At 28.4% G+C, this 24,218-nt stretch overlaps 1 protein-coding gene across 9 annotated transcripts in view; it reads right to left on the reverse strand.

The window, feature by feature from the left end:
• The window catches only part of LOC107442123 (uncharacterized), a 28,958-nt gene extending 5,071 nt beyond the window's left edge, over nt 1–23,887 (reverse strand). For 2 of the 9 annotated variants that reach the window (XR_015435487.1, XR_015435488.1), the window contains exons 1-2: nt 23,648–23,793; nt 16,997–17,510 (exon numbers count right to left, since the gene is read on the reverse strand). Coding sequence is in view for 4 of the 9 variants with exons in the window: in XM_071183519.2 (XP_071039620.1) it covers nt 16,445–16,463; nt 16,997–17,499 (522 nt within the window). In the remaining 5 variants the exon portion in view is untranslated. Of the gene's footprint in view, nt 1–16,253; nt 16,464–16,983; nt 17,511–20,363; nt 20,411–23,647 lie in introns of those variants that run through there. The other 7 variants (XR_015435492.1, XR_015435491.1, XM_071183520.2 and 4 more) reach the window with 6 other exon arrangements.
• Between the last annotated feature and the right edge of the window lie 331 nt (nt 23,888–24,218).

Consider the following 24,218-nt stretch of genomic DNA (forward strand, 5'->3'; position numbering starts at 1 on the left):
TAAAAACCTTTCTATGCAAATAAATATGTGCTTTACATATTTTTTTTTCTTTTTTTTTTTTTTAATATTGTTAAATATGTAAATCCCCCTTTCATTTCGTTGGATAAAAGCTTCATTATCAATGAAATCATACTTTAAAAAATTACAACCTAAATAATATAACTTCAAAATTCATTTCATTTTCGATTTCAAAAAAAAAAAATCAAATGGTTAAAAATGGCGATTTTTGTAACAAAAAAAAAATTGCAATCGATGTAGATATTTTTTTTTTTAAATCAAGTGATTTAAATCATACAAACCCTGAGTGGCGGCTTTTTTCTAAAACAAATATTTGTCACATTTTAATTGGTTTTGAAACAACTCTAAACAGTTCCCCTCCTTCCACTAAAGACTCGGATTTCAATCCGTTACCCCCTCTCAACCTTCAGCTACTCCGTACAAAACTGTTTCAAATTATTAATAACATCAGGAAGCATTTAATACATAACATAACTATGACAGCAAATCGTTTAACCCCAAAACAGTTACTCAAAATCATCAATTAAATTGTATCTTAATATTATTCGGGACACTGGGTCGAACCAGAAAAACTGCTTCCTCGATTAGGTAATAAAATATTAACTATTACCCGTAAATTTTGCTTTCTAATCCTGTTGATGCGTTTGTAATGATTTTTATTCCTTAGAAAAAATTAAGATTTGGAAATACTAATTATATTAGAGAAAGATTTGTTACCCTAACAAATTTGGATGATTTCAGTTAATGCTTAATTACGTTTATCAATAATAAAAATAATAAATTAAAGAAACAAGTAAAAATTGAATTTGCATCTAAATACACGAAGTTCTCAAAAATTCCTCATTTTAATAATAAAATTATGTGAATTTAATCTTTAACATGTTTCATTAATGAAACATTTATTTCAAACAAAATACATGGAACACAAAAATAAATTCCTATTTAAAATTAACAACAAAAAAAAAAGTTTATTTTTTATACTAAATAATCTATTTGGCAATTAACTTCTAGAATTGTTATGAAATTTTTTGAATTCGAATATCGTATTATGTAATAGCGCACACAAAAAAAATTTCCTAAAATATTGTATTTATAATTTTAAAAAAATACTTTCAGTTTTAGTTAAAAATCGAACAATAAATAATCACCATAAATGTAAATACATTGTTAGAAAATTATTTATCAAATCAGGAGAGAAAAACAAAAACGCCAATAGAAATTAGTCTAATCACTCTTTAAGAGGTTGCTATACCGCGGAAGACACCCTTCATGGCAAAGTATCTTTCACCTTCATAAGTAATCCAAAATGTAAAAAAAGTGGTTAAAGGTAAACCTACAGCAAACCACGCAGTTTTAAATGCTGAAAATATGAAAAGCAAACAAATTTTTGAAGGATTACTCGGAGTTACGCAGTGGTGAAATAATTCTGCAATAATTTATCTGGTACATTGGATTGGTACTTAGATATTTTGATGCACATATTGAAAAAAAAATTTAACACTTAGGGTTTACTCTAGGTTTACCTGAACTCGCTTTTTCTTTAAACTTCTAAGAGTAAAAGCAGAATTTGCCTTGAAAAATTTTCCTTAAAGTAATAGCATCGTCATAGCAGTTCTACTCCCAGTCAACTGATTTCAAAGATTATCAGCAAAATGCCATCGAAAAGGGTTAAGGAAGTAGTAATGAAGAATATCAAACCCAGAACGGTTACCTTACGAAACCTCTAACAAATCGCTTTTTAACCAGTTTTTAACTTCAGTTTCGACAAAAATTCTAAGAATTTATATTAAGAATGGTGATTACAGAACTTCCTTAATAGATACTCAGTAAGTAAATCGAAAAAAGAATGAAATAGATTATATAATGTTAAATAGTTTTGGCAACAAATCGATCGAAATCACGCCACTTAACAATTGTGAAAATTAATTCAAACGAACAGTGTTAAAAAATAAGTAAAATAATATTAACAACTCTCCACTTGCAATCGAACGAAATCTTCATGCACAGTTATCAGCAACAACTTACAAAAATATTTAAAATGAGAAATACAATATTCTATTACTTGATTTTAAAGTACTCGGAGCCTTGCAATATTAAATTATCTTTCGATCAGAATCGCCGAAAGAGCGTTAAATAAGCGGAATAGCCTTGAAGGGAAAAAAAATTAAAAACGCTCAATGAAATCCCTTTCAGCTGAAAACTAATTATGTGCAGATGACGCTTGAAGTAGGAGTAATTTAGTCTACGATCCCCTTACTAAAAGTTTTAAAATTGCTGACTTTTCAATTTAATAAAATTATTAAGTTTACAGCAGGTCAACAAAAATATACATAAGCTACAATACCTTAATCAGAACAACAAATGCGAATAAATTAAAATAACAGCGTTACATTAAACTCCTTCGAAGTTTTCTCCATTCTAGCGATAGATTCATCACAATGTTAATTTCGCAATACAAAGAATTACAAGAAATAGCAAATTTCAAGATTTTTCGTAAGCCTACAACAGGTCCATCGTACACCTATCAGTTTCAGGAATGGCGTCTAAACGTACTATTTGCTCGGTTTTTACTTTTATGAAGAGCCAGAAATCATATTTTGTCTGGAGAGTAAGATGTGAAGAAATAGGAACTCCTTTTTTATAGTTTAAAAATTTTTTAAATTAGTTGTTCAAAAGTCAAAAGCACATTTGAACAAACCATTTTTGTCATTTCAGCAAGTTTTTGTCTGCTTTCGACATCGAAAGACGAACCCTGTCGTGGTTCGTCATTCTACCGATTTTCTTAAGTCTATTTTATAAATTAATAAGCCATACTTTCAAGTCAATACCTTACAGGATTCAGTAATTCAGCTTTGAAAACAATAAAGTAAGAGGATTAAAGAACAACTAATACTATCAACAGTGTTTAAAAGAGCCTTAGATTCTTCTTGAATCAACTTTCATAAAAAGAGATACAAAACTATAACTGCACTAAACCATTATATGCTAAGTCCTGACCTATGGAATCGAAACTTGGATTGTACCAAAGAAAGATTCGGCTATGAAAGATTTTACTAACTATAAGTGGTGGAACAGTGTTATAAATTTAGAAAAAATACGAGAGAAAAGCGCAAATCTCGAGTGTATATTAGGCATTAAGGATGTGGCACCCGCTTGAGAGAGTTTGTATAATAGAAATGGCAATCGCAACGTAGCGTTTCTGAAGAAACCATAACCACTATTTTTTCGATAGTATTTAAGAGGTCTTTACCCTCGATATCTCGGATTTTAGGTTAAATTTTTAATTCGGATTTTCTTTTTTTTATACATCTAATTTCGTTACAGTTTAAACTGATGGTAATCGATTTGGATAACGGTTAAAAATTCCTCTAACTTTCATTGCATGAAAAAGATACTTATCTAGGTAGGTACTTTACTTACGTCGGACACAATGAGCTATTGGCGGCGGTCTGGGAAATATCTCTGAGGTTGATAAAAATACCATCACAATTTTGATCCTCTGCAAATGGGATCTCATTAGTGAAGCCACTTCCTCAATTTAGACATAGATCTGAAGGGAAAGGAAATTTTCTCCAGATCCCTGTACCCAAGGTACTGTTCAGTGACCGACCGCAGGACTTTCATCTCCACGGATTTTACGAACACGTATACCGCATTTACTCGGTTGGTCTTGGCGGAATCTAGGATCGAACCCCAACCCAGAGTCCCGATTCTCTAACCACTGGGCTACCACGGTCTTAGATCTCAAATTCTAATAGGGTGAAGGCCTTGCATTTTACATGTATCGAAAGATACAGAAGTTGAAAATAATCCGTTGAATAGAGCAAATATTCACTATATGTTTAGTTGTGAAAATTAAATATTGGGGATTAAAAGTATATTTTCCCCTCCTTTTCCTTCCCTTCGACCAGCCAAGAGAGGAAGGGCCTCTAAAGGAGCAAAAATTTAAATGCTGTTGTTACTTTTCCTATCTTAAAATAGCCCCGCACTTTTTTTAAGGAGCAGGTTATAACCAGGGGGTCATAATTCCTTTCTTTCATAGCAGCCATTAATTTTCAATAATTTAACTCAAAACTGCTAAATAAAAAAACTCAGATTATTCAAAAGATTTCTGACCTTATGTGTCGGATAACAGTGGTCGATTTAGTACGTACTATCGGATTGGAAACAATAAATGTAAAGAGAGAGATTAAAAATTTCTTAAGACATGGATGAGAAGAAAACCACGGCAGCCAAAATGCTGTTAAATCCGTTAACTTTTAATAGTTTTAATTAATAAAAGCCCATTTAGATGACGCTTAAAACATTTTATCGTAAATTACGCAAGAGATGTATCACATATATAAAAACAGGAAAATGTATAATACTTTATAGACTTTACAAAAATACTGATTGCAGAATTGTATTGGTATATTTTTGTCATAAAAATGTAAAATTATCTAAAATACCGCATACCTTATATACTGAATTTTAATTGGGCAACGACCCAATAACGATCATCGAGCAGAGTAAAAATCTACCATCAGTTAATTTATAAAAAAGAAATAAAAACATTTAGAATTTTTCCTCCTTTATAATTGATTGATATCAAACTTTTTTGGCTTACAAGTAAGTACTGTCAACTAAATAAGTTTAAAAAGAAAAGAAAAAACTACAGAAGCAAGACAAAAAAAAAATTTCAAAACATCACTAAAATATCTGTCTGATTCGGCAATAAGTACAGTATTTATAGCGGGACTTTCAATAAATTAAAGAGGACAGTATAGCTTTTACAAATTACATTAGTTCTATGTTTTATGTTAAGTCTTGCTCTGGCGAAAAAAGTAAAAGAAAAAAGAATTGTTTTCAAATACTAATCTATTTTCGAATAGCTGAATTTTTTTCGAATCTATTTTTAATAATGGTGGAAGAAAATTCAATAATTTTAGATAAAATTTTGAGTTTTAAACTATCTTATAAGATTTATTTGCAAATATGCTTCCTTTAAAATAGCACGTAGGTTTATTACTATAATTGTTATTCTTAGTTTCAGAATTTTTTTTAATATTTACACTTGAAAAAAAATTATAAATACGAAATTTAATAAAAAATACGTAATTAATGAACACGAGTTTAATCACAAACTTATTTTTTGATAAACGAGTTTCACGATTCGTGTCAAAATGGTTCGATATGCGCTATTAGTAAAATAAGAAGGATGGCAAGTTTCTTTCACAGGGGAAGAAAAATATATGCCAACCTAAAGGGAAAAATAAACTTTTTAAAAAAAAGAAATATCTAATATTAAAACAATTTTTCAAACAGTTCATAATTACAATCAACTTTAAATAAAAGTACTTATCTCCAAACTATTTCAAAAAATACAAGTGAAAACTAAAAGGAAACAATTAAAAAATAAATTTTAATAATTCAAGACATTAAAATTATTGGCGAAGCGAATATTATACGAATATATATATTTACGAATTAATACAACTTAACCCTTTATAAGGTCGTGGAAAGTTTACTTCCAACCAACTAAATTTTTAAATGTCAGTTTCTTCCGACAATTTCACTAGTTATAATTGTCTGTTAACGCAAAGCTTTCATTCATACCGAAATTCATTAAAATCTGGGGTGGGGGTAAGTGACAGTGTTGACTGAGAGTGACATATATACAAAAATCAATATAATAAGAGAGAAAATTTCTACGGAAAATAGAAGGCTGATAATTTTAGAAATCCATAAGCACTGTAAAAAATTAAATTTAAAAAAAAGCAGTAATTCAAGGGATGCATTTTATTTTGAGATTCTACTTTGAGAAAAATGTAAACAGTCCGGTAAAAAAAAAAATCCCCATTTAAAGGATTAAGTAAAATGTACGAGTAGAGTTCAACGAGTGAGATATATTAAATGGCTTTTGTGAATTAGATGGATGCGCAACAGGTGGTAGCAATTAAAAAATTTCCGAAATAATGCATGCTTGTTGCGTTCATCTTTCTTTGTCGGGAATTTTTATGTGACACTTCTAAAATCGGAATTCTTGGAATATCCTGAATCAAATGCTAACTACTGCATTTGTGATTTTGTCTCATTTACCATAAATCAAATGCACATTAACATAATCCTCGTTTAAAAACATTTTAATTGTGAATCTAACTCGAAATATTTAAAAAGGGAAAAAAATTATTCTGCAGTGTCGGATTTATTATACACGAGAGAGATTTATTATATCGTTTATAAAAGTTCGATGTTTTTGCGTTTTTCTTTAAGAGTTGTCTAATCGAATGAGTTAACAAAAATTGTAATTAGTATAAGCTAACATTTGATTTGATTTGTTCATTTACGTCGCACTAGAGCTTCACAATGGGCTATTGGCGACGGTCTGGGAAACATCCCTGAGGATGATCCGAAGACATGCCATCGCAATTTTGATCCTCCGCAGTGGGGATGGCACCCCCGCTTCGGTAGCCCGACGACCTGCACGCGAAGTCGAGCACTTTACGGTAGAACAGTTTAACGAGAACCAATACCGCACACCCTAGATCCTTACGCAGACTGATCCAATTGGTCACCCACCCGCACACTGAACGCAGTCAGTGACGCTTGACTTCGGTGATCTGCTGGGAACCGTGTCTTAACGATCAGTCCACTGCGGGACATAAGCTCACATTTACTAATATATCGTAATTTAATCATGCTATGAATAAAGGCACTTCATAAAAAAAAAACAAGTAAATTTAGTTTAAAATTACGATAGGCCCAGCCTACCTGCTAACAGGTTCATCAAGATTTAGGAATGCCTCAAGTTAAAAGCAATAAAATTCTATTTTGGGACACTTTCTTTCGACAATTTCAGATATCTATAATTGTCTGATAAACGTACACGACCACACCCGAAATTCATTAAAATCAGAGAGGGTTAGCGACTATGTTGTTTCAACGTGTACGTAGCGTACAGTGTATAATTGTTATTTTAAATTACTAGCCAGAGCCACTACCTTCATCGTGAGCCTATTTCAACCTGAAACTCGCGGAAATATTCATGAGAACAAAACTGAAAAGAAATAATTAAAAGGCATTTGAGCCTTTGTCGTATCAGTTAAAAAATGTAGCTGTCAAAATCAGAATATTTTAATACAACTTTCCTTATGTGATATACAAATAGGTCTGAAAAAAAAAATCAAAATATGTACGAGTACTAAAAAGCTGTGAAATATAAATAGACTAACTCATTTAAATATTTAATTACTCTCGCAGTCCATTAAATAAGTTTTTCTATTAATTTATCAAATGTATGACAATTGTTAACATTAAAATGTTCTCATTGACAAATCATTAAAATATATCTAGATATAACTTTTTTCTCAAAATATATTTCATCAGAAATTGTACCATAAATTTTCGATTAGAATAAAATCTGAATAATTTTTAAGCACATAAATAAAGTAGTGACTTTTCATAGACAGAGTAAGTTTCCACTATTTACTTTTGAGACAGAGAACTATCGAATGTGAATGAATGGTTTTTAAACAGTTGCTACACAACATGAGCTTCTGTCAGAAAAATAAGTCCTTACACAAATTGCCTAATGCATGGGGCATACTTTAGTTGCATGCTTTCAAATAAATTTTGCAATACGATTAATAGTTATCCAAAAATAATTTTTTCTTTAGGTGAGGAAAGTATACGTCTTTTCTGCTTCTTTTAGTGAAATATATAGTATTGCCCTACCCACAAGCTTTGCCATATCCTAAAAGAACGCTATACAGCGGTGCAGGACAACTTTACGTATCTCTTTTAACTACATTAAATTTAATATATGAAGTTAATAAAAAAATCAGTAGGATAAAGATGCATACATGCTATCTTATTTCCGATCAAATAGCAAACAAATCATGACAGGATAACAAACCTTTCTAAAACATCAATCTTATCTATTTATCAATTGTCATAGTTAAGAATTTCCATTTATTTTATGCCTGGGCTCAAAATTTTATACAATGAAATTTATAGAGTTTCTTTAAACAGCTGTAAGTCTGAGAATGAAATAAAAGTAATGCTAAGTTAATATATTTTCCTACTTTACCAAACAGTTCTAATCAGAATTTTAAACCCATGTTTAACACGTGGAATTCATTATTCTGAGTTGTAAAATCAACCAAAGAACTTTTTATTTTATTTTTCACACACCATAAACAAAATCCACAAAAAAAAATCTGTCCATACCACGTGCTTTCTCTTCTCTCTATAAAGCATGGGAAATATTTACCTCTTTTCTGTTTCTATTTGTAGATTTATATAATTAGACATCAATAAATATAATTCTACCACTTCATTAGTATGAAAGCAGAAAAATATAAAAGGTGTTTCCTTGTTCTAGTACCGTCAAGTCCGTATATTTTTTTCCGAGTGTATAAAGTTGAAAACAAAATATTTTTTAAGTTAAAAATAATCTTCAACTTGTTAGCGTATATAACTAGAAAGAATTGTAACTATTAAAAATGGCATGAATTTGAGTGCTCTATTTTCATATTTATATGAAATTAAAACTTATAAGCAAATAAATAATAAAAAATTTAAAAAAAAAAAAAAAAACAGAAATGTTAGTCATTATTGCGATCCTAAACATGGCCTAATTCAAAAATTCTTAAGGAGTCAATAAAAAATATATATTAAAACTATACATTATTATTTAAATTTTACAAATGAAATCTTAAAACATCACGCAAATTTTAAAAAAATATCGTAGACTGAAGCCATGCTGCTAATCAATAGTAAAAATGTGTTATTTTCCGTAAAATAGCCCCTTAAAATTATCAAATAGTAGGAGCAACAAGAGAAAAAATTTCTAAAACCGTAAAGATTAATACTTTTTAATACTTGATGATATAAAACTTTTAAACTTCAAAATACACGTAGATGGTAATAAAATAAAAAAAAAAGCCCGCTATGCTTCGAGCGCTTAAAAATAGGCGACCATTCGCGAGACTCGTCAGACGAGAATGAGAAAAACAATGTGCTTTGAAACAAAAAATGTTAAGTTGCCAACATTACATTTATTTAATTAGGCTGATCTAATATCAGTATTTCTTTTTCGCTTTGGGAACAAAGAATCGAAATACCAAGCTTGTGAGCATGAAAGCGTTAACGCAAAGCTGCAACAAACTGAGCTATAAGTTGGGAAGACCGGGAAGTTTAAAAATGAACAGTTCATATAAACTAATTGTTCTACATTAAGTTTTAATTATACTTCTGCAGATTTAATAAAAGGCGTGCAGTAATGCAGGCGTTTTTTAAGAGCACGATTGTTTTGTTTATTTATATTTTTCTATTGCATGTCATTAATTTCAATTTAATAACTTATAGACTAAAAAATTTAATTTATTAAAGGAAACTTAGAAGATTTCAATAAATGATTTCAATTCAAGAATTTACGCTAGAACACATTTTAAATGACAAGTGAGTTTAACTTAGAAGTGAGCATAGTTTGAAAAGCAAATCTTATAAAATGGCAAACCGATCTTCGGGGATTGCGAAGCCAACTAGTATTTCATTAATCAATTTAATAGACTTTTTACTAAAAAAGGATATTCTAACATTTCTCTGTAAACAAAAAATAAGTACTCAGCTTTTTAAGAAAAAGGACTAATAGCTTTGGAACTTAACTTTTGAAAATAAGATACCATAAATTGCTTACCAGATAAGGTTTTCCAACTATGAAAGAAGAAACCTGAAATTAATATCAAACTAATCTTTCAAACAAACAAAAACTTGAGCGAACTTTTAATACTTCTGAAAAATTCAGAAGCTAAGACTAGAAATTAGATATTTTCTATAACACACCCTTGTTAACCAAACAGATTAAACACGACAGTTTTAACTTCAGAGTAAGCTATCATATTAACTGTTAAATACTGAATTGTTGAAATAGAATAAAACTTATTTATCACTTAAAAGTATAAAACAAATTATTGATAATTTTCTAGCGTTAAATCATAATCTAATTTTTTTTTCTAAAAAAAAAAAACTGCACTTTGAAAAATAATTTCAAACTTATTGTTTTAAATAACTTATAAACAGAAATTTTACTTGTAAACAAAAAAATTGAGTCTGAAATATTAAAATTTTCTTTAATGATTTTCCTCGGTTTCTAAAAATTCCTATACACAAAAAAAAATTCTTATTAAAAATGACAAAATATCCATGCTTAAAATTTAGAACTGTCTTATTTAGTTATTTTGTTCGTAATTTATAGCTGGTCCCTTAAGTCTCTTGAAAGCTTTAAATTTTGATATGTATAAGAAATAGCATGACCAAAACACATCTGAATTTATGAAATAATTCTTCAAATATTTCTCGAGAAATATGGGAAAACCAGTTAGCATAATAGAAATGTTTCCATAATTCTGTCCAACCACTGTATCTCTTTATTTATATTATATTTATACAAACCTAATCATAAAATTATAATGAATTGATTATAATCTACAAAACTAATTATAAACGGATTTTTATTGACAAATAACTATTTTTATTTTCTAATAAATAATTACATAAATTTTAAAAAAAGTTTAAGTTGTAAACTTTAAAGTCTTATTATAATTTTAAATTGAATATCATAAAATTCATAAAGATGTTGAAATTTATTTTCGATTGCAGGGTATTTTACTTTATGAATTTGCAATAAGAATTTAACAAATTGAGAAACGTTTTAACAAAGTAATCTCTCTTAATTATTAATTTATTGAATAATATATTTTTATTTTTTAGATAATTGAATATTCTGTAGAATTATCATTAGCTAATATAAATGCACATAATTCATTTAGATATAAATGTGCATATTTAAGAAAATACGGAAAACGTAAATCCAAATTCTAAACAAATTGTTGTAATATATAGGTTATATTTAAAATTTTTGATAAAATTCTAATTGTTTTAAAAATAATTATTGTCAATTATAAAATATGAAAACTTACTTTTTAAAACAATCAAATGAAAAATACACTACTAAATTTAATCATTTTTTTTTTTAGTTTGAATTATTCATTTAATAACTATTTTAAAACTACGTAGTTTCATTTCAAATTTGTCCATTTTGTCTAAATTCGTACATTTCTTCCAGCATTTGCAATTTTCTTCCCGTGTCCTGAAAAAAAATTGCTGTTTTTCAAAAGAAATCCCAACCCTGACAAAAATATTCAAAACAGTTATTATTTTATAAATTCTGCAAACTTATCACTGAATAAAAATCTTAGTCGCTCAAGCTCAACACACTCAGCAAATAGACAGATTGGTCAGCTTTCATGTGCCCAATTTTGATTTGTAATCATTCGTGCTTCTAATTAGCTAAGTCATCATCCTACCGTTGAAATCAGCCAAAAACAATGAAAAAAAGAAACCAATTGTTTTATAAAATATAAACTAGGAAATATTTAGTAGAGCTATCTCATGTTTACCGTTGATGTTAAATTATGAATATTTGTATGTCTTGAAATGTTACAGTTGTTAAATCATTCATATATGGCAACATCTGTATATTTAAAATAAATAACTTAATCTTCACATATTTCTAAATATGTAACTTAAGATGTTTAAAATAACAGATTTAAATTTAAAAAAAATTTTTTTTAATTAAAACTGCACGCAAATTTTACAAGTCAACTGACACGCATTAGGCTTCAAGTGTTAATAGATATCAAGCCTTATGATAAAGTAAAGAGTATTTTACAATTATATAGTCACTTTTAAAGACAAGATAGATTTCTAAAAATTTATTACGGAAAAAAAAAACGAAAACCGTAGTTTTTCTGCAATTACAGTACAACCTCGAAAATCTGAAGTTCTGAAGACCCAACAATTTAACTCTTGAAGAGAGAAAAAAGTTAACAAAATATTAAATTAGAAGAAAGATGCTGATATTACAGAATCGTAATGTTTGCGCAATAAAAAAAAATTGAAACAATAAAGCTAGAAATTATATTTTTCTTCAGTCACATAAAGGAGACAATTATTAATTAATAAACTACGTCGTTTAGCAAATTAAAACTACTGAGAACATACATTAACATTCCCTTTCTTTTAATAAATACTGTTACGTAATCAAAAGCAAATATATCAGTAACAAGACTTTTTAAATTTAGAAAAAATAAACTTTCAAAATTGGAATCACTTAATTCATATTATAATCCAATCTAGTTAGAGTCCTGTGAAACATATCAATAACTGAAGTAGAAACATAATTATTTTTCAACTGATAATAATTTCACATTTTATAGCATAAATAACCGCAACTGGTGTTGAGTTAAACTTCTTCCAAAAAAAGGATCACTTTTTAAGTGATTGCTTTTTTTCAATAATTTTTTTTTATTATTGCGTAATTTCCGATTGTTGTAAATACTTCTTGTTACACAATAAAAAGCAAAAAATTCTGTAACAATGTCAAATTTATCGTAATGCAGCTTGTGAATGAGGGGTGCTCCAGTTTGGAAAAGTGTTATATATACTTGTAGTAATAGGAAAATTCACATTGGTGATTAATTTAGCCCATCCTCACACATCTTAAGAAATCCTATTTTTTCTTTCTTTACCTGCCTGTGTCACATTCTTCTTCGCAAGCACAGAGTGTAAGTTTTGAATATATTCTCTTCCAGTTTTGCTGACGTAACTAATAATTAATTGTTGATAGAAAAACAGTCACCTTTATAGCAACTGATTAAAAGAATCGCGATTATTGATTTTAAACTCGCTTGAATACAAATACCGATCTTGGATTTTAAAATCGCATGAATATGAATCACGATAATGGATTTTTATATCACGTGAATATGAAACTATTTTAAAAATGAGAAAATACAAGCTGCGATACTTAATTTTTAAATCGCGTAACTACAAATCACGGTTTATAATTTTTAGATCACGTAAATACGAATCACGATGCGTAATTTTAAGATCGCGTACAAACGAATCACGTATATTTCTAGAATGCGGGAATGAGAATCCCAATGCCTAACTTTAAAATAACACATATATAAGAAAATCGATGCTTGATATTATAACCGCATGAACGAATCAAGACATTGAATATTAAACTAGCGTGAAAACTAATCGCTCGTGAAAACGAATATCGGTTTTTAAAATCGCGTAAATACAAATCGTGATATTGGATTTTTAAATCTCGTAAATACGAATCGCAATGTACGATATTCTAATCGTGTGAATAAGAATCGCAACGTGAAACTCTTAAATCGTGTAGATACAAAAAGTTATGTTTGATATTAAAATAGCGTGAATAAGAATCGAAATATTAGCAGATTCCGGGCTTGGGACTTCTAAAAGGCTTATTTGAAGCAGCGAAGTTAAGAATCTTCAGTGCGTAATAGAAGAGAAAATAGCTAAAATAAGAAAGAACGTGGAAGGATTTGGCAGCTATGTAGTTTGAATTTTCTATTTTTTTTAATTCGGAAATAAATATAATTGTTTATTTCAACGGCTGAATTTTTTGAAAAAAACGGAATATTTATTATAAAAAAAAGTGGAACTTATAGATAATAGGAGTTTTACATAAAAACTGAAATTCGAGCGACAAAAATCTCATCTCTGTAAAGTAATTGCTGAAAAAACCACGTTGCACATCGCGATTGCTGACAAATGATAACTTAAATAATGAAATCGTCGCAAATGAGGAAGATTCAGAATTCACCTGTCTTGATAGTATTAAATGTATTTTAAAAATTAGGTGGAATTCCACAGCAGGAAAAATAATCGAAAAACCACTCGAATTTCTGATAAAACAATGAACTCCGTTTAATTTGCTATAAAATTTAAGTTTTGAAATTCATAAATTCACTATAAACCCTAAAAAAAACTTAAAATACATCCTACATAATTTGTGTTTTATGTTTACTTTAAAGCTTTTGGAAATGTTTATGTAAATTAAAACATCACGCCTACGAGACCAACAATTTCATAAAATCAAATTCGACAATACTAAAACTTTTACTGTCTAACGTTTGATACAAATGGAAACCATTACACTTTTTTCACGGACCAAGTTGTGCCCATTTTATTCCTTTTACAGTTATTGATGAAGCTATAAATATTGCTTGCGTATAAAAAATACTTTGGAGAGTTAATATTTCGTAGAAAGTATAAATATTTTGTAAATAAAAATGCAAGCTCATACTTCAGTACCAAAATGTAGTCAATAGTGAGAAATTCTGTTATTTTCTTTAGTTGAATATTTTAAAAAGCTGACAGGGTTTCTTTAAGCTAATTCTAAAAACAATGCGAAAATATGCAAAAAAACATTTCTTGCATTTATGCTTCCTATAGAAACGATCATTCAGGAAATACCAATAAGTTCTTCCTTCATTCCAATATGTGGTGCCTGCATGCATAATTTTTCTACGTGCGTAAGCAAGTAGAAATCACTATGAAAGTATTATGGAACTAAAATCTTTCAAAAATAAGTATATTAATCTTTTTTTTTAACTAATGAATTTCCAGCTTTTTGTCTCACTCACTTTTTAAAAATAGATTTACTTTGAATGAAATTTACTATATCCAAACCTTCAATATTATGTTTTGAGATGTATTTATCAAGGGTAACATTGTTATTCAGATTCACTTGCCAGAAAGAATCCAGTCAATATTGAATGAGAAAATGTTCTTTTTTCTTCAAGTAGGCGAGAAAGGAATCTTTTGAAAACAATTCTTAATAAAAAATAAAAATAAAAAAGACCCGTTTCAAAATATTCTGTAGAAAAAAGGACTATAATTTTAGTTTCTCAAAATGAGTCTTTCTGCAAGAACTCTTTTCCGCTACTCAAAAAGCTGAAATTTTTTTTCTTCTTACTTCATAGTAAGTTTTTCTATCCATTACTAAATTACTTCAAGAAAAATGTATGGTAATTGTGTGTTTCCTAATTTATGGAAATTCTCTCCAATTTAGCCGTATTGTAACAATCGAAAATCCTTTGCCCATAAAAACTGCCAAAAATAATCGCTGACTTTTTTCCATTTTATAGAAAGTTTATAGTTTCTTAGCATTCACTAAGCTGCATACCTCAATCCAGTATCTTTCTCAGATACTTTCAACTAGTCAAAAAATTTTATCCATATTTCTCTAGCTAATTTTTCATGCATTGAATACATTTTTAACCTGCTTTAAAGGGTAAGAGCTGTTTATAAAGTAGATTACAAGCTCATATGTCGAAGCAATATGATTTCAGGAGGTATAAGAGTAATAGTGAGCTGGAGGATGATCTAACGGAACAAAACAAAAAAGTCAAGACTCGTACTCAACCGTGTCAGACTAGTACGTGAATAAAATAAAGATAAGCAATACAGGCTACAGTGTAGCATTCCCAAGAAATCACTTATCTCTATGGCAGGCATTTTAACCGCTATGGTAGTTTTCTAGGTAGAACTTCAATTTATGTGCCTAATATTTAAACTTGATAAAAACCTTTCTTTCACGCTTTTCAGGAACTCAAAAAGTTGGGAAAAGTCATGAAAAAGAAATAAGCTAGTATAAAATATTTAAGGTAGGACTTATGGCCTCAAGTTGATTTGAGATTAAAACTATTGCTTTGGACGTACTAGCATTAAACAATAGTTTATTTTAGGATATCATTAACATTAAGTCTAATATAAAATAAACTAGTTGAACTATTTTCTGTTATCTAAACCATAAATTAAAACTAAATATTACTTTTATATTAACTTATCTCCAAAGACATATTTGTAAAGAGAAAAATTAAACCTTTAAATTTGAAAACTAAATAATTACAGATTAAAAATATGCTATTTAAAAAAGAAAAATTTAATTATATGAAATTCCGAAATGTGTAGTATTCATTACTTGCAAAAAATGGTATTCATTTGTCTTGATAGTGCTGATATACTTCACTAGCATATAATCCATACTTACAAATTCTTCAAAACTGAAATTTAGAAAAATCGTTGAAATACTGGATGTGAATACGATGTGCCAATATAAAAAAAAAAATATCTATCCATACTGCCTCAAGTTTAAAGAAATGTAGTCAACAATAAATGACAGCTTTTAATGCTTCTCTTAATAGTCAGCATTTTAAATTTAGCAGTTTAAAAATCCATCCAATTATTAAATGTAAGGTTTACAACTTGTCTTCTAATGGCAGTCAGAAGATATTTTAAATTATGCTTTAAGTCTTATTAGGCTCATTAACATCATCCAGCATTTATGTACGAAGTAGGTAGACGAAGAATGGCAGTATTGAGATTTTTTTATTGTGATCATGAAATACAATAGATGATAATGTCGTAAATGATAACGCTTAAAAACTGAAAATGGACACACACAGGTGAAGACTATACACAGGAAATAACAGTCGATAGACGATTTGCTCCCACGAGCAGCGGAGAAGACCAGCCGATGAGATTTGACGATGCCGTTCTTTTACCAATTGCCACCATTTCTGTGTGAATAAAAAGTTAGTTATGTGAAAGGACGTAGACATGAAGAAATAATATCAGCAGTATTCGTTTGTGTAATCATTGACGATTTAGAAGTACATGCATTGAAAGTACAATTTGGTGAAATTGCTGGAGTAAGTATAAGCTGTACAACAGTCTTACTAAAGATTCCAACCAGTAGAGATTCAATTTTTTTTTTAAATATTAACTTGGGAAATATCACAGCAGCTGCTCAGGAAATATAAAGCAATTGCTTGGTATGTAAAGTGACTGGTAAAGGCAAATTTTATCTACAAGCTGTTTATTACATGTACTTTTAAAAAACGTAAATGGTAAAACCAACGTATAACTCGAAAATGCATGCAAGGTTCTAAAGACGAATACCATAAAAATGTTGATTTGAGTAAATGGGCATGCTAATAAATTATCACTAAAGTAATAATGTAAAAACTGCCTGAAACTATCTAAAATTAATGCAATATGTACAATAAAACATGTAGAGTAAATAAATTAAATAAATACCCTTTGAGATTACCTCTGACCCATTGGCGAACGGCTTCTGTAACCTCCAGAGCCTCTGTAGTCACTTCCGCCACCATATGAGGGCCTATCATAACCGCCGCCACGGTCTCCCCCATAACGGGATCCACCACCTCTTCCTCCTCTGCTGAATCCACCTCCACCACCACCACCACTTCTAAATCCAGAATCATAACCTCCTCGGCCACCTCGCCTACCGAATCCACCATCCCTTCCTCCGCCGCCTCTTCGGAATCCTCCACCACCGCCACCTCTCCTTCCACCTCTTCCTCTGGAAATATCAACTCTTATTTCGGATCCATTGATTGAAGCTCCATTCATTTCTTTGATGGCTTCGTTAGCATCTTGATCATCCTTGAATTCAATAAAAGCAAACCCAGGAGGATTTCTAGCAACCCAAACCTTTTCCAAGTCACCAAATTTACCAAATTCTCTTTCAAGATCTTCTTTCTGGACATCTTCACTCAAACCTCCAACATAAACAGAAGTGGGTCTCATTCTATTTTTGTCTGAAAAATTATGTTTTGATAAGTTAATAAGAATAAGATTTTAATCAGCATTTAGTTAATTTAGCTCTACCTAGTTGTAACAGTTAAATAAATTTAAATTATATGCCATGCACTTTAGGATTCGGGATTTAAAATAACTGATTTGATAAGAAAACAAAAATTTCTAAGAGGTATTTTGACCATACAAGTTATTCGTAGGAGTACAACACAAAGAAAAAAATCTTTTGCCACAACTCTAAAGTATTTCCTACTTTAATTTTTCTTTCATTCAGTGTCTTTATTGGACTGCTTAAAAATAAATTTTAAAATAACATACATAAGAAACACTACTGATATAAATAAATGACTACAATTTGATAATCAATGTTCAGCAAATGAAAACTTTACCAATAATAATTAGAATTAATAACATTTTTAACTAATTACTAAAATGTAAGAACTAATTTTTTAGTACAATTATAATGAATTTTTTAGCTCCTACAACTGAGCCAAATTAATTTAAAATCAATTACACTCATTTCAACAACTAAATGAAATACAACCTATGTAAGCTTTGATTAAACATTTTATGTAGTTAACTAAGACAAATTTTACCAGAATCTCTTATTCGGTTAAGAGCAAACCAAGTAGCATCAGCCTGGAAAAAACTACAATTGCTCTTATGTTACTACTTCTATTTTTAGGTTTAAGTTCAATTTGCACTTTGCTTTAATTCTCACTAATTGAGGTTTGTATTCAATTTTCCTTGATTTCTATTATTTTCTGACAATCACAATTTTAAAATAAAGAGCAAGAAAAATCTCAGAAAAAGAATTGGATGTTTAACACTAGTCAAAATGAACACAAAGATAGCATGTTGGTAATATATAAATTATTTCTGAAAACAAGCTTGGAATTTTAAACAAAAAATTTTAAACAAATTGAAACAGCTTTCAAAAATTTTTAAACAAGCTTGATCATGCAACTTAGCTTTCCTTGAAACAAATAATGCAAGGATGAAGATTTGGAAAAAATTTCTACAAAAAACTACAATCTTTAAACACAATCAAGACAATTATTTTAATTTTGCCCATATAATAAGTTTGTTTTTGAACAGTCAAAAACTTTTCGGTTGGCTGTGTGCATACAAAAAGTTGCTAAAAAATGCATATTGCCAACTTTAAATTTTTTTTCAATATTTCGTTATTATATTAAGTTTCCTAAACACTGAAAAATACGGATGTCACAAAAAATTAAATAAAATAAAAAACAGAGCCGAATTTTCTTGAGCCGGATACAAACATTTTTCAAAATAAGTTCTTTGACAGAAACCAGTTCATACACATTTTCACTAGTTCCTTTAAATTAAGGATCTAACAAAGTGATTTGACCAAATACAGAATATTCGGCCCAAGAAAAAAATCTACTGAATAGCAATTTTTTTTTTTTAAATTAAATATTTTATATATATAAATTAGTTTAGATTTGATTACTTAAAAATAATTAAAACTTAGCTGTATAATTGATATGAAGTAAAGGGAAAAAAACTTTAACAGAAATGTTTCAGATAATAAAGATTAGATACTTAGATAATTATAAATATTTAAGATTGAAAAATTGATCACAGCTATTAAAAAAAACTTAATTTCTTAAGTTAAAATTAGAGAAATAAAAATATATTCTTTATTCTTAAAACAAAACTTTAATGCTAAAAATATTTTCAGGACACTTAAGAGATGTGTATCAGAGACGCCCTTAAAAATACAGTGCTATCAAAAACTCCGATTAAAAACATTTTTAAAAAAAAGTGTACAAAAGCGAAAATAGCTTTAATTTTTTAAATTTTGCTTTTCATTTGTCTTTCAGAACATAAATTAACAAGTTTCAGTCGGTACAAACAAATATGTGAAAAAACTTTCTAATAATGTATAGCAAAAATTACGATTGTAGATTATTCTTCATTAAATCTATTTAAAGTTTCCACAAAAAAAAAAAAAAAAAAAAACTGTCGAAAAATACTTTTCCAAATACTTGCTGAATATTAAGCCAATTATTTGGTAAAAGGGCTAAATATTCGTTCTATCCCTAGTTTAGTTTATATATCTATTAAATATTTTTAAAAATAAAGTGGATTTCAATAAAAAGAACTCGAAAATGGAGTACAATATAATACACAAGTGATAAATTAAGCAATACTGTAATAAAAACATAGAGCAAATAAGGAAACAAAAAAAAAACAGCACTATTCTCTTGATCACTTGCACGACTTGGGGACCAAACAGTTATTTCATGATGGTCCGAGTCTAATTTAATAGTCCCAGACTATAATTTTGAGCCTGAACTTAAATCCTTCATCATAACATTTTAACAAATACTATTCATGCATTTAACTACAAAGATATTTAAATAAATAAATTTAACTTTTCTCATAAATTTTTTTAAAACTGAACAGATGTTGCTACATTTGTTATTTAACTTTGTTCAAGTTCAATACTATTGGTTGCCCAAATTAAAATGAGTTGACAATGTAAAAGTTGGCAATTAAATAATTACTTTTGAAAAACATAACGTAACACAGTAGTAACAAACTTGTTGAAAACAATCAGTGAACTTTATTAATTCTAAGCAAAAATCATTAGAAATGTTGAAATAAATTGAAAATAAAACATTAAGGAAGGATTCTGTAATGGTATTTCAACCAAAAATAATCACCACTTTTAAAAGTTGTTGGCAACAACCCAACAGCAGTAACACTAGAAACTAAAAAAATACATTGTAAAAACAAGGATACTCAAATGCTTAATTTAGCAGAAATTTCTCAGCAAGTCATAACCACTACATCTCAATATTTAACAGAACTATTTAACTTAGTACCTTTGCAATTTCAAACAGCACAAACTTGTACAGATATAGAAATATTCCTAGATATTACATAAAAATTAGAATTAGATCAATTTAAAAACAAATTAAGTTGAATTACAAAATATTTATCTCAATTATGTAATACATTGCAATGCATAGGGAACTCTTAAAATCCACAGCTATTACTTTTATTATTTAACTCTAAAAAATTTTGTTTACTTGATCAAAATTACTTAACCTAAAAACCATTTGGAGTCTCTGCGAAGGTAGTAGGCTCGAACTATAGAACTAAGAAAGTGGGGGAGAGAACAACCCAGCTAAGCCCTGGACAATATCAAGTCACAACTTCAGCCTAAACATTGAGGTTTACTTCTACTAATTTCACTGCTCTTACTTAGCAATCACCTGACAACTAAATGTCTTTAATTAAGATACAATACAAAAGTGCTTTACATTTGGCTGCAATGAGAAGTTTCCTAGGGGTAGTCCTATAACATTTCCCAGGTAAGTGTGACCTTTAAATTTAAAATTAAGTTAAAAATTCCTCAACACTCATCCATAGTGTGATTTGCACATTTCATTTGCTTTTATATTGAATAACTCACCTGATTGAATTTGTTTTTGCAATAACATTAATTTTGAATGTTTCTTAAAAGAAACTTCTGAATTCTCTCAAGGAATGAAAGAAAGGGTAGGGAGTTGATTCTCAAAAAAGAGTACTTTGAGTTTTGAAAGGGCACTCACTCACTTTGAGTTCTGTAAAAATGTATGAAAATGCATAATATGTAATGAATTTGATTCTTAAAAATTTTTAAATTACTCTTTTAAATACTATTTTATGTGTATATTTTTAAAAATGCTCTCATCAAAAATTTGTAGCTTTAAACTAAAAAAAAATAATAATTGAAAAACAATGTGAAAACTTTTTTCTATAATTAAAACTGAGAATTATTAGAAAATAAACAATTAAAATGTCTTTTTTTTTAAAAAAAAAAAGATATTTAGAAAATGATTTTATAATTTAAAATCATTAAAATCTCATCTCCCCGAATTAAGAGATTGTAAGAAAGTAAATACTTATAATAGCAATCTGAAATAAACCTATAAACACAGATAATTTTACCCCTAAGTAATTATTGAAACAGAGAATTAATTTTCTTTAAAATGGAATATGAATAAAAAGAATGTTTTTATGGGATGGTGATTTATTTTTACAAAAAGGACAAAGAAGGCTCATTTATCAGGATCAAAGGGAAGACAAGGTGAACCTTCCTTCTAAAAACACTTAGGGAGAACACTGAGACTTACAATGTTAAAGTATTTTTTAATATTTATTTTTATTTTTAAAAATACCTAACAAAGCTTTTGGTTGTTCATACATTCTATCACAGTAAAAACAATTCAGGAATTTCTTATGTTTTAATTTTGTATTAGTTCTCTTAAAAAGTCATTCAAAATTCTATAATATCTGAAGATTATATATTGAATTGCTTATTTTAATTACTAAGACCTGCCTTCTAAGATGTTTGCTAGACATATACTTGAATAAAAATATAGTAGTATAAGTTTAAAATTTTTTTATAAGTTTCCTTTTTTTTTTATTGTTTCAGCTAGTTTCAATTTCTAAAGATTTCCTTCAAATAACAAGTGCATTTCAATTTAATTTTGATTGTCATCGATGTAACTGGAAATAATTTTTGCATAGCCTTACAGTAGAGAGTATTTTAAAAATAATTTATCAGTTCTTATCTCACTTTTAAATTTTTCACCATTCACCGTAACATTTTAATTGAGATAAGTTTTTAATCAATATTCAGACAAAATTTCAAGCATTACTTTTAAACAAGGATGATCACCATAAAGTGATCTGCATAAGAATAATCAAGCCTCGCAGTTTCAGAGCTGCGGCCTCAATTAAACCAAGGAGAGAAATAAATCACAGAAAGGAACCAACTCTGATATAATTTGTAATCACCACCAGGAAAATCTGTACATGTGATTCGTTTTTTCTTAAAAAAAATTGATTATTTAAAATCTGTCACCTTGGTGATTGTAGTTGGTACGACAGATCATGATACAGAAATATCCCTTTTAACCGCCTAACGCCTTTTACAAAATGCTTAAAGTAAATATTCAACAATAAAATTATAAAAATAATTCCATTATTTAAATAAACATAATTTTAAATATTGCAATAAAAATTTATCCTAAAATATGATTTATAGCTAGTTTGTTCAATTAAAGCTTTTATTCAAAACAATTTTTCTTAAAATGTAATGCTACATTTTCTTGGAGAAAATATATAATAATGATAAAAGTGTCACAAATCTATGAATCGCAATATCAAAGCTTTCATCTTTTGAATATAAAAACTGAATACAATTTTTTCTTTCTAAGTTAATTTTAAAACGTTGAACTTCTGTCAGACATCTTTTGTCCATGAAGTAAATACAAAAATATAGATATGGTTTTTTTTTTTAGAGAGAGAAGAAAAAAAGGAAAAATTGTTTACAAATTTTACATTCTTTTAACTTAAAGTTTTAACTTTCTGTGATAAAATTAAATGCTTAATTTGTCTGATGAAAAAAAAAACTTATCTGTAACAATTTATTTAAGATAATTCCATTATTTTTAAAAGTCACTTTAAATTACTAAACATAGAAAATAAAATCTTTGAAACAGAAACATTTTCAAAATTATTCTCTGAAGTATGAATTATTCAAATATAAGGGATATCAAATTTGATTCCTTATAAAACAAAGTAGAAAAAAATTTTAAAATCATGAATAAAATTAAAATAGTAATTTGAAAAAAACAGATACTTAAATTTTACAGTATACTTTACGAATGCTAGTTACCCTAGCATTCTTTCAATCTTGAGCATTCATTCAATCTTGAAACAAAAATAATATGACACACATCACTAAATAATTCGTTTTTTAAATACTTAAAAAAAATTATTTTACTAAAAATAGGGGCCTGATAAATATTCTGTAAATTGTCAAAGTGAACATAAAATTAAATTCTTTAATGACAATCTGGAAGTTATTTTCATAAGTTTCAAAATTTTGCCGAAAGGTTAAAAAGATTTTGGCGAAAGGTTAAATTAGAGAAAAAATAACAGAAGTGCAACATTCTAAAAGTCACGTACATTTTTCAATAAGACGTTCTAAGTAAGATTTACTAAATACCGCAAGGCAAAGAACAAATCAAAGTTATTATATCAAAGAAATTATAAGCTTGATTATAGTAAAGGATGCATAAAAGTAGTAATAATTATAAGATAAATTACTTACAGCGGTAGCAAATAGGTGAAAACAGCCAAATTGAATATATAAATAATAAAATTAACAACTGCCGGGAAGATTACGACTGAATGAAAAGAAAATGGCTCGAATACGAACTAATAATATTGCAGCTACAGTTAATTCAATTTCAGAACAAGACGGGAATCAGTTATGTCTCGGTAGCCGAGAGTAAAATGGACATGCATCAACGACAAGGAGCTCAAACCTCGCAGACTTCGAACGAGCTAGGAAGAGAAAATGACGTCACTTTGACGTCACGTTTCTACTCCTAGGGAAAACCTGAAACCTCGCGCTTTCGAACGGATTTTGCTAACGGGCTGCGATCTTCATTTTTCCTCCCTTCTATCGGAAAGCTTTCACCTAACAATTTGCTGGTGATAGCGATTCGAACGTTCGAATAGGATGCGTTTAACGCTGGGATTAAATTAGATTTCCGATTTCAAAGATAATTTTTACCCAGATGTTTTATGATTTTTTATAATCATTTACCTAGATATTTTATGAATATATTTCAGACATAATTTTTTCTCTCACAAATTTATTATTTCATATAATAAAT

The sequence above is a fragment of the Parasteatoda tepidariorum genome, chromosome 7 (assembly GCF_982258835.1).
Source record: "Parasteatoda tepidariorum strain Cologne lab strain chromosome 7, Ptep-v5.0, whole genome shotgun sequence".
In the NCBI taxonomy this organism is placed as follows: Eukaryota; Metazoa; Arthropoda; class Arachnida; order Araneae; family Theridiidae; genus Parasteatoda; species Parasteatoda tepidariorum.